At 38.4% G+C, this 11782-nt stretch overlaps 1 protein-coding gene across 1 annotated transcript; it reads left to right on the plus strand.

Annotated features, from left to right (window-relative positions):
- The first annotated feature begins 2409 nt into the window (after window positions 1-2409).
- unc45b (unc-45 myosin chaperone B) lies at window positions 2410-10590 on the plus strand. Its single transcript, XM_068703986.1, has 20 exons — window positions 2410-2490; window positions 3201-3362; window positions 3473-3509; window positions 3597-3772; window positions 4074-4163; window positions 4274-4441; window positions 4653-4818; window positions 5021-5191; window positions 5323-5494; window positions 5626-5926; window positions 6138-6232; window positions 6501-6642; window positions 6730-6870; window positions 6997-7124; window positions 7451-7517; window positions 8032-8145; window positions 8553-8668; window positions 8783-8900; window positions 9012-9167; window positions 9887-10590. Exons 2-20 carry the CDS (start codon window positions 3201-3203, stop codon window positions 10157-10159), a joined length of 2793 nt encoding a protein of 930 aa, XP_068560087.1. The 5' UTR covers window positions 2410-2490; the 3' UTR covers window positions 10160-10590.
- The last annotated feature ends 1192 nt before the right edge of the window (window positions 10591-11782 follow it).

Raw genomic sequence — 11782 nt, forward strand, 5'->3', positions numbered from 1 at the left:
CTATACTTTGTAGATGAACACTGTATATTCAACCTATAAATATGATGCATTGTTATATCGTAAACTACCCAAAAGTATGGAAAAGTTAGCTTCAGCTTAACCAACTGCATAATTAAAAGTCTGCTTACAAATTAACACACAATTATTAATGCAATGATATGATGGCTCTTAATACAACACTAATGTAATACCAATTATCCTGCAAACCAAGTAATTATATTTGTAATACTAAAGTACAGTTTGCTGATACTTCTACTTGAGTAACAGTTTTAATGCAGGACTTTTACTTAAAGAGTGTGTTTGCATTGTGGCATTGCAGCGTTTACTAGTAAATAATCTGAAAAGTTCTTGCACCACTGTGCAAACTAATAAACAGTCATTCGACTTTGTGTACAATTTTCACTCTACTGTAGTGGATGGATCCTGCCACCTCGTGGCCCCAGAGCTTGAATAGTCCAAATATACAACCCAAGCAAATAAACACTCCTTCCCTCCTCCATTACAAGTTCAATGGAAAAAATGTACCCACTATCCAAGTAATAAAGAGTGCTCAAGCTTATTATCACTATACATGTGTGTCATGTTGTGTGTGTGTGTGTGTGTGTGTGTGTGTGTGTGTGTGTGTGTGTGTGTGTGTGTGTGTGTGTGACGTCATTATAATCACATGTGACATATGACATCATTGACAAAATATGTTTCATATTTACTCCGGGAATGGTGCCATATACTGCTGCGATAAGAATCGGGTTGCAAAGAAAACGTTCCAAATGGTCTGTGCTTTTTCACATTGTCTCCATCCCAATTCATGGCTCCTAACTTCATGTTAAGAGTGGTAGTGAAGAGAAGAAGTGAAAAAAAAAAAAAACTTTTGGATATACCCCAAATTATTTCACTGAGTACTGATACACATCTATTTTGAAAAAAAGTTCAACTGAATGTCACCTAGATATATTATCTGAAGCCAAGCATCCACTGACACTGGCTTTAAGCTCATATTTTGTTCTATTCACTGTGTATATAGTGTGCATTTTTTATATAACATCTTTACTATATTATAATTGTATATATTGTGACATGTGTATTTTTCTTGTATTTTTCTTTTTCTTTTTTCTTTATATATAATAAGATTTTTTACCTGTGACCTATTGCTGCTCTGTAACCTATTGCTGCTTGTAACAAAATAATTTCCCCTCGCGGGATCAATAAAGTTAGTATCTATCTATCTATCTATCTATCTAGAATACGTACAATGAATAAAATGTGTATGAATTAAAATTGGCCACAGGCATGTAAGACAAAAACATTGTATGTTCATATAATTGTCATACGTTTCATTTGGGCCGTTTTGGAATTTAACCTATCTCTAATGACGCTTATCAATTTCTGTCTTGGACCACATGAGCTGCTTTGTTCTTTAAAGTAGCATATTTTCAAGGATAACAACTATAAAATATGTCCTCAGCTAACCAAAGTTTTGTTTTCCTCATATTTGTTTCAGGCAGTCAAACATAAAAATATAGGTGGTGACACTTAACCAGTAGAGTAGCCTGACCTAACCTGACTTTGCCCAATCAAAACCTATTCAATTGTTACCCTCAGAAAGTGCCAAATGACAATAATGACTGGTGTAGAAAGTAAAACTATACTCAACTGAGATGACACCCTGCCATAACTCTTCATTGGGTTATATGCGAATCAATTATTGTTCTAATGTATGTATAAATTTATGTCTGCATGCTTATTCCATTTCCATCACTGTGGGATGTCCCTGCATGCACTGGGCAGAAGACAGACAAACACCCTGAGCCGATTACCAGTTCACCACATTTTAGTTTACTTTCTTGTATTATTTACTATTTCACACACAAACAACAGACAACAACAAGAAAATGCCTAACCCAAACTCATGGGGCTCGAGATCCTTCTTATTCTAGAAGCTACTAGGCTCCTCTATGGTCCTGGTCCTGCAGCTGTCCAACCCCAACCCCCTGTCTCCACACACACACACACACACACACACACACACACACACACACACACACACACACACACACGTCTTTCAAACCCCCCTCACTTTGAGCTGGTCAGTTCTCAGCTGTCTGTGCCCTAAATAGATCTTATCAGGAGCAGACCATCTTTGAGGTAGTAACTTTGACAGACGTCCTTGAATGGAAAAAAGTTTTATTCATAAAGCCTTGAATAATTCAAAGACACTGTCAGGATATTTTTTCTGAAGTACAAGAAATCATGGTCTATATTGACATCTGGTACAAAGTTGCATATTGGGGTTTTAGTATGCTTGCAGTGAACCCCTATGTGTGACGAATGGTTCATCTCAGTTCGGCCCACCTCATTGAGATCCACTATAAATATAAACGAGGTGTTGGTGGGGGCAGGTTACATGAGACAGAAAAAGTTTGTGAGAAATATTAGGGACTAGAGGTCCGGACCATCTACACAGAGCAAGAGAGACAACACACAATCCTAAAGGTACTGTACAACTTTCACAGTTGTTTTTTCATTTGAGATACATTTAGGTATGCAGGGGGTACTTGAAGGGGAATAGACTGTGCCTAGATGATAGGAGATGGTAGCTGTCCCTTGGGATAGTGGCATTTGTTGTAAGGCTCCAACTGGGGTACAATATCATGCCCAAATAAGGCCTGAAAGGAGGCCATTTAAAGTTAGAGATAACATGTGCATGGCCATTTGCTAAGAGAGACCTGGGTCAGCAAGACACTGATTACAAACAATGGTAAGATTATAAATATTTCTAATGCTACAGTAGTTTTAAATTAAATATATTAGCTTGCTGATGATTTCTAGGATGAATGTGAGGATCAGTACTGTAGGCTTTATAAACCTACAAATACAAGTACATGCCATACATATAGCTTTGAACTGCTTTTATATTTCTATACTTATGCTTTGTATCGTTGAACTAACAACTGTTCTGCAGATTTGTTTTTAAGCTTGCTCATTTGAAATATTTTAATGTATGTGTTTACATCCAGAGATCTCTTGATGAATAATTTCGGTATGAAGCTTTGATGGCTTTATTACAGTTAAAATACTGCCTTTACATTTGATTGACTGATGACACTGACATAGTTATAATGAAACATTAAGTGTACATGAAAACCCATAGTTAATGGATCTGTAGATTTTATTTCGTAACTCATATACTCTATTTCTACCAGATGGGAGACTCGAGCCAGTTAAAAGATGAGGGAAACAAACACTTCCAGTCAGGTGATACTGACAAAGCTATTGAGTGCTACAGTAAAGCCATAAAGGCCTGCAAGGATAAAAAAGAGCTTGCTGTCATTTACAGGAACAGATCTGCATGCTACCTAAAAAAGGTAAGTTTTGTAAAGCATACAGCACAAAAACAAGCCTATACCAATTAGACCATATTTGCAATTTCTTTGTCAAATTTATACTTTTATTTGGATGTTCTGATTTTCTTTAGGAAAACTTTGCCAATGCAGCATCTGATGCATCCAAAGGTAGAGTAATAAATACAGAATCAAACCAAATAATATCAGCAATGACACCAAAAACATTATATTTTAATCTTTCTCTCTCTTATATAGCAATTGATGTTGATGCAGCAGATATTAAAGCCTTGTACCGACGTTGCCAAGCTCTTGAGAAACTAGGAAAACTGGATATGGCTTTCAAAGATGTGCAGAGATGTGCCACCCTTGAACCAAAGAATAAGACCTTCCTGGAGACACTCCGCAGGCTGGGAGCAGACATCCAGGCCAAGGTCAGCATTAAAATGAACTCTAAACCCACACACAGAAGTTCATCTACAGACTACACTCATTACTTTACATAAATGCATTAAGCAACACTAAATCAGCAATGCTACATGTATTCAACAATAATCTTTTGGCTTAAAAATCTGATTAGATTGCTTTGGTTGTGGCATTATAAATAAATGTTTTTTTGAAGATAAGGAAATTTGAAAGATGGACCTATGCTGAAGGACAAACAAAATTCATGTGTATCATTAGGACATGTCAGCATCCGGAAATGACTCAATGTTTCATTTTGATTCTCCACAGCTTAAGTCTACATTCTCCACAGATTCGAGGGTACAGAACATGTTTGACATTCTCCTTGATGACGAAATGGAAAAGGACAAGAGGGAAAAAGTGGGTATTTTCTGTTGTGTGAACATTTAATGACCTTTCTGTTTTAATTGTTTGGTAGCATGTTTGTGCGTAGTTTAGGTTTCAACTTCCTCATATTATTTTATGTCTAGGCTGCCAACAACCTGATTGTGCTGTCAAGAGAGGATGCCGGAGCAGAGAGAATATTCCAGAATAACGGAGTGCCTCTGCTGCTCAACATGATAGAGACAGGCAAACCAGAGATGATCCTGGCTGCTGTTCGTACTTTGTCAGGGATGTGCACAGGACACAAAGCTCGGGTGAGCATACTCACAGAAAATGTGTCAAAACAATAGCAAAGTGAAAGTGAAAATCAAAGAGTTGGGAAGACAACGAGACAACTGTGTAGCTTACCAAACACAATCATGCTTCAAAAGTACAACTTCTACATATGCCATTAGAAAAAAGTTTAACATTATTTGTATTCATTTTTTTTTCACAAAATGTACTCTTTTCACTAACTCTAAACAGGCCATGGCCATTATTCACATGGTGGGCGTTGATAAGATGTGCAGCATCATGGCTGTTGACAATGAGGAGATTGCACTGGCAACCTGCAACCTCTTCCAGTGCATCAACGACTCCCTCACTGGTGGAGATAAAAGGGAATATGGGAAAGAAGAGGCCTTGGTTTTAGGTGAGACAGAATAAAAATTATCTGCATCTGTAACAAAAAGTAGATTTTATCATAGAGACTTATTCAAAGCTTAATTTTTTATCTTCAACTAAACCCCATATAATCAAAGACAGCTGCGTCTGTGGCTATGCTGCTTTAAGTATTCTTGCAGAGTACTACTGACTGAGACATACTTTCTTTTTTATCATCTGTCTATCTGCAGATACATCTAAAGACCTGAAAACCATTCTCCTCTCTCTGTTGGAGATGGTTGCAAGTAAGAAGGTGTCTGGCCATGGCAGAGACCAGGCACTGAACCTTCTGAGCAGGAATGTACCGCGCACTGACAAGAAAAACAAAGACAACTCCAAGAGCCTCTTCACTATTGACCATGGTGAGCCAGACAGCTGCATCGGGTCATTTATTTGGTTTGAGCAAAAGTCCATTTCTCCTTCCCAGACTCCCTGACAAAGTGTATTTGCCAGATCACATCTATATACGCATATGTATGTGTTTGTTCTCCAGGTCTGAAGAAGATCCTCAAAGTGTGTGGTCAGGTTCCCGAACTGCCAGACCAGCTTCCCTTGACAGACAACACACAGCTGATTGCCAGTGTGCTACTCAACAAGATCTATGAAGACCTCTCATGTGACCCAGAGAGAGACAACTTCAGGGACATTTCTGATGAATATATCAAGTACATCCATAAAATACAGATTCACCATTTACCAGTATTGAAGTTAAGAGTTTCTAAATTCAGACAAAGCCAACATAACTTACGCCTTATCTTTTAAGCTTTTTTTCTTCCTTGTCCTTCCTTTTTCACAGATCCAAAATTGACCCCAACGACATGGACAAGACCATTCATGCTATCAACACCATCTCAGGGCTGCTTCAGGGTCCCTTTGATGTTGGTAACACCCTGGTTGGACGGCAAGGCATAATGGAGATGATGGTAGCGCTGTGTGGCTCCGAACGTGAGGTGGACCAGATGGTTGCTGTAGAGGCGCTGATCCATTCCTCCTCTAAGATGAGCCGCGCCTCATTTATCATCACCAACGGTGTTTCACTCCTAAAGGACATCTACAAGAAGACCAATAATGAGAAGATTAAAATACGTTCGTTGGTGGTGAGTGTGCAAGGAAAGAATGGAATAGACAATAGAGTATAGAACTTTATGATTTTGGGCCACAGCCCACGCACAATAAAGAATAACAATACAACATTATGATAACATCACAGTTGGAAGTATGAACATTTTTAGACAATGAATTGGACTACATAACTTCTAGATTTTGTGTGGGTATTGGTATGCATACTTATGTCCATGTCATCTCCAGGGTCTCTGTAAACTGGGTTCAGCTGGAGGTGATGATTATGGTTTAAGGCAGTTTGCTGAGGGCTCCACAGAGAAGCTGGCCAAGCAGTGCAGAAAGTGAGTACTCATAGCCTGTTAAAGTGACTGAATCAAGCAGGTTATAATCCATGATGATAGAAAAAAATGGTAGTAGAAGTAGAAAATCTGTGAGAAAATCGATACTTGCATCAGTATGTTTTAAAAACATGCTAAACACTAGTTAGTTATTATCTAATTTTGATGAAAAATGGATATAATTCCTGACAATATGTGTACAGCACCAGAATGTCATTGTACATTTCATCATACCACTTCAAATCATTGCTTTCCATTTTTACTCCTCTAGGTGGCTCTGTAATCCCAAGATCGATACAAAAACAAGGAAGTGGGCTATTGAGGGTCTAGCTTATCTGACTAATGATGCTGACGTGAAAGATGACTTTGTTGAGGATGAAACTGCCCTGAAAGCCATGTTTGAACTGGCCAAGGTATGAAAGAAACAGACAGGAAGAAACATAGAGTATATCTGATAATATATTAGAAATAATCTCTTTACTTCTTTCTCTGTGTTTTAGTCTAAAGATAAGACAATCATATATGCAGTAGCTTGCACCTTGGTTAACTGCATCAACTGCTATGAGAAGAAGGAAATCCTGCCTGAGCTGGTTCAACTAGCCAAATTTTCAAAGCAACATGTGCCCGAGCAACACCCCAAGGTAAAAGATGAAGTAGAGGAATCTAAACCAGACAGGAGATCACAATCTATAAATTGACATAGGTAGAGCAGGTTTATGTTACTCATATGCATACATATACCCACTTTGTATACTTTATTTTCTCAGGACAAGAAGGACTTTATTGAGAAGAGAGTGAAAAGGCTGCTGAAGGCTGGAATCATTTCAGCTCTTGCTGTCATGGTGAAAGCAGATAGCTCCATCCTGACCAACCAGACCAAAGAGATGCTGTCGAGGTGGGAGGGGAAACATTTTGATGCGCCATCAAACTTGTCGTGTAACTGAGTGGAATCTATAAAACACATACTCATCACAACATATTATGAATCATATCATTACAGCTTGTCTACAGCTAAGCGGATGCCAACAAATGGCTTTTGCCTGCAGTCACAACTCACAGAATGACTTTAATTTATTTTTAAATGTTCCATGACAAAGATTAGGGAATGCAAGCTACAGCACAAATGTATACATCCAGTTTCTTGTTTATTTCTTCTTAAATTGCAACATTGCTTAGAAATATATGAATGTTAAACCTATTTTCTATTTTTTTTATCTTTAGAGTTTTCTTGGCATTGTCAATGGATGCCAAAGATCGTGGTACTATTGTAGCCCAAGGTGGGGGAAAGGTGAGTGAAAGGTTTGGAAAGCAATGTACACGTGGATCTATGACCCTCCACAAAGTCACAATTAAATTAAAATAGTTTTAATCAAGTGTTCCCCAACCGAATCCCCGGCTAACTGATTAGACATTAGGGCTACTAGAAAGAACTTTGATTTTGTGTTCATTTTGTCGGTCCCTGTGCACGAAATAGGTGGAGTTTCCAAGCACCAGAGATCCTTAAGAAAACCTCTCATTTTACTGTATTGAGGTCTGACAGTCTGCCCGCTCAGTCCTGGTTCTCTTGTGCCTCCCTTCCCTCCAGCAGACTCAGCAATATGTCAAGCATTTAGAATAGCTATAAAGAAATAGCCAATCTTCTCACTGATGGTCTTGTCTACTTAATGTATGTAGGTCATTTACAAGGCATTAAATTGAGACTGTTTCATAACAAGTTACTTTTTCCCAACATTAACTCTAACTGGATATGCTGGTTGTTGCAAAATATCCTCACTATTGTTCACTTCTGGCTCTGCCCACAGGCTTTAATACCACTTGCACTGGAGGGGACAGAGGCTGGGAAGACGAAGGCCAGCCACGCCCTTGCCAAGATTGCATCTATTTCCAATCCAGAAATCGCCTTCCCTGGTGAAAGGGTAAGACATACAACTGTAGTGGATTTGTTTATTTCTATGCCAGTTCCCTTTGACATGATGGTAAGGGAAGGGGAATGGACACTTACTGAGGTATCACATTCTACCTCATCTTCCCTTGACTACACATTTCTTTTGCTTTTGACATTGCCTCCCTTTGCCTATGTTTCTTTGTCTCTCTATATGCTGGGGGATGATGGACAATTTAATCTGTTGTGTTTCTGATTGTCTGTTTCCATTATTACTGTATCATTACTGATGACTGTTACATACAGTTACTCACAGTTACTCACTTTCGGAATCAGTATGTTTCTGAATTAAGTATGTATATGCTGATGTGGTGTTTACCTCATACTAGTTCAACAAATTACTTTAACATTTTTTAATTGTCTGTCTTTTTTGTTTGACAGGTGTACGAGGTGGTGCGACCTTTAGTTAGCCTCCTTCAAACAGACAAAGACGGAATTCAGAACTATGAAGCTCTGAGAGGCCTCACTAACTTGGCTGGTTACAGTGACAAACTAAGGTAACATTTTTCACCATTTAATATTATGGTCACTGTGACTTCCTACAAGTGACTTGCACTCCAACTTACAGATTTTGCCATTATTATGAGTTCTCACCTTCATCTGTTTTGTAGAGTAAAGATTGTGAAAGAGAAAGCTCTGCCAGAGATTGAGAACTACATGTTTGAAGAGAATGACCAGATCCGACAGGCTGCCACTGAATGCATGTGCAACCTTGTTACATGTAAAGAGGTGAGAACAGACCAACAGCTAGAAACCTCACCTGATGATGCATAGTTAACGTGAGAAGCATGTGTCCAACAGGTGTGAGTGTGTTGAAAATGTCAACTCTATGTGTATTAGGTCCAAGATCGTTATCTGGAAGATGGCAACGATAAGCTGAAGCTGATAGTACTGCTGTGTGGCGAGGACGATGACGACCTTCAGGTAGCTGCAGCTGGAGCTCTTGCCATGCTGACTGCTGCTCAGAAGAAGCTCTGCCACAAACTGACCCTGGTGGTATGTACAACAGCGCTCAGTAGTGCTTTTACTGTAGAATATAAATTATAGTGTCACATCAGAGTCTGTTTTGAAAGCATGTCTGTGCCACAATGAAAAATGCCCAGAAATCTCTTGATTAGCTTTCCCTCAGGAACTGATCCTGAATCCCCAGCAGCAAATAACCTGGTCAACACATTGGTCAACTCACACTCTCTTTGTATAAGATTGCAAAAGCCTTATGTTCGTACTCTTTAATAATTTAACAAAATTAACTTCTATAACATTTGGGAGAATTTTATGCACTTTTTTGGGGCCTCACAAAGCAGCCTAATATGTGTAGCATGTTTGAACTCAGGCCTATGTTATTGTAGGTTAAGTTTGGTTTTCAAATTGCTTTACATTACCGTTACAGCTGTGAGTGAACTGTTCTGCAATGATTTGGTATTAAACGTCCATAACGTTGTGAGAGGGGACTTGTAAGAGACACATTAAGAAAAAGGAATAGTCAAAATGGAATCATCAAAGGTTGCAATGTCCTGACTTTGAGTCCCTGTTGGTCAACCTCCAAAAACAATGGCTCCTACACTAGTTCAACTCAATCACAGTTGTAAACACACTAACTTACTCATGGATGCCACTGTTTGGAATTACAAATGTTCCAAAATAAGTTTGAAAAGCAGCTTCTGACGTTTTTGATTCATCATTCACACATTTTACTGACTGATCTCTCCCAACAGACCACCCAATGGCTTGAGATCCTGCAGAGGTTGTGTATCCATACCAACCCTTCTATACAACACCGTGGCCTTGTGATTGTCTACAACATGCTCAACTCAGACAACAGTGAGCTGGCCAAGAAGTTGATGGAGAGTGAGCTGCTGGAAATCCTCTCAGTGATTGGCAAGGCGGAGGACAATCCCAAGAGGCAGGATGCCATCGATGCTGCACGCGAATGCCTGGTCAAAGCTATGGATCTTAGTCTCATCAAACCATTCACCAGCCCTCCTTAAAATGCTGGCAACAAGACAAACAACAACCATGGACAATCTTCTTTATTTCCTTTAAATACAAGACTTTTTTTCTAAATGTTTTCGATTTTGTGCTGAGCTGTCACTGTGAATGAATGTTTAAAGACTGACCAGTTGCTGTGTGTTTGGCATTTGTGTGGTTAGATGACAAAATACCCTTTAAATGAAATCTAAATGTTAAAGCACATACATGCATCCGTCTTTTGGTTGATTAGTTGGGTACATTTGGCCGCTTCTCTGATATTAAGTTAGGTTTTATTCTTCTAGATTTTAGTGCTTGTTCTATTTTATATAAATATATTCATAGAAAATTCATGTCTTCTCTCAATAGCTTCAATGCAATGTGACCCAGTGATGCAAATACCTAAATGTACAACTGCTCTGGAAATAAAATAAGAAGAATTTAAATCCAATATGATGAGGTGTGTTGATTTGGAGTCACTGTGACTCTTAACATGGAAGCTATTTGAAAAACAATTATGCATAACAGATCAAATCAGTCACCTCCCTTTACGCCCTGGGGAGTGTTGTGACAGGTCGGTCTTTCTTTCCAGACATATGAGCTTGGATCTGTAGCTGTTCAGGTTGTGACTCACTCTGCAGTTGGTAGAAATGACAAAACAAAAGGCCATTGTAGCATTTTGTAAAAGCTATAACAAAACATACACACACAAACAAAAATGAACCCTTATCCTAAGTAAAGAAATACATTAATTACATCTAATAACAATAGAAACATCTTACTGTAGCCTAATAGGGTTACACAGTTTTTAAACACAGTTGCACCCAATTTTGTAGACCAATGGGCAGTAAATAGCAGACATACAGATTGTGATAAAAAAGACTACTCTCTGGAAAAACATTTCATATACACATACATAAACTTTGAGTGGAGAGATATGTAACTGAAAAGTCGATGTTGGGATCTCAGGTGTAATTTTGGATACATTTTCTGAAGAAAAGCATCTTTCTCTCTCTATAACTGAAGGGAACATCGACACGATTTCCTGTTGGAGCACACGTAACCTACCTGCATCTTAACTCCACAGTGTTTCTATAATTCCATACCTTGGTAGCCAAGACACCATTTATACCAGTCATAGGCTACCATTTCCATTTTTGTTAAACTCAGTTTAGACCTCAATTTCTTGATGGTGTTAAAAAGACAACTCTGGCAAACCGTTTCAAATCTTATGAGATATGAAGCTCAGTATTGGGTTGCATTATCTTAGCTAAATGCATGCTGGGATCTCAGGTGTTGCATTAAAAATGACAGTGTTCATTCATATCTATAGTATATCTATATATCCTACAGCATGCGGTTTGGGTATTAACATAGAACTGCTTAGTGGAGAATTGATTGTGTTTGCCATGTGTGCTTGCGGATTTAGATATGAGCAAATAATGATTACACTTGAATGAAATTATAACTGATTGTAGGCCTAATTAAAATTTTAGATGGGGGAGTAAAAGCTTTTTTAATCTTATTCTCCTTAATGGCTTATTTTATGGCTTATCTTATCTGTTCAATCTGAATTTTGGTGGTAGTTTATATATATCATCATATCAGTGGAGGGGTCAGTATTATTATACAGTAACAGCTCT

Source organism: Cebidichthys violaceus, unplaced genomic scaffold (genome assembly GCF_023349555.1).
Source record: "Cebidichthys violaceus isolate CVI_PGR_0920_01 unplaced genomic scaffold, fCebVio1.0.p SCAF_9, whole genome shotgun sequence".
NCBI classification, from domain to species: domain Eukaryota; kingdom Metazoa; phylum Chordata; class Actinopteri; order Perciformes; family Stichaeidae; genus Cebidichthys; species Cebidichthys violaceus.

Excerpts from the sequence above, each read along its gene's own strand:
- unc45b (XM_068703986.1), top strand. The coding sequence starts at position 3,201 with ATGGGAGACTCGAGCCAGTTAAAAGATGAGGGAAACAAACACTTCCAG. Across the intron at positions 6,643-6,729 it reads CCATGTTTGAACTGGCCAAG|TCTAAAGATAAGACAATCAT; the intron begins GTATGAAAGAAA and ends TCTGTGTTTTAG. Across the intron at positions 7,518-8,031 it reads TAGCCCAAGGTGGGGGAAAG|GCTTTAATACCACTTGCACT; the intron begins GTGAGTGAAAGG and ends CTCTGCCCACAG.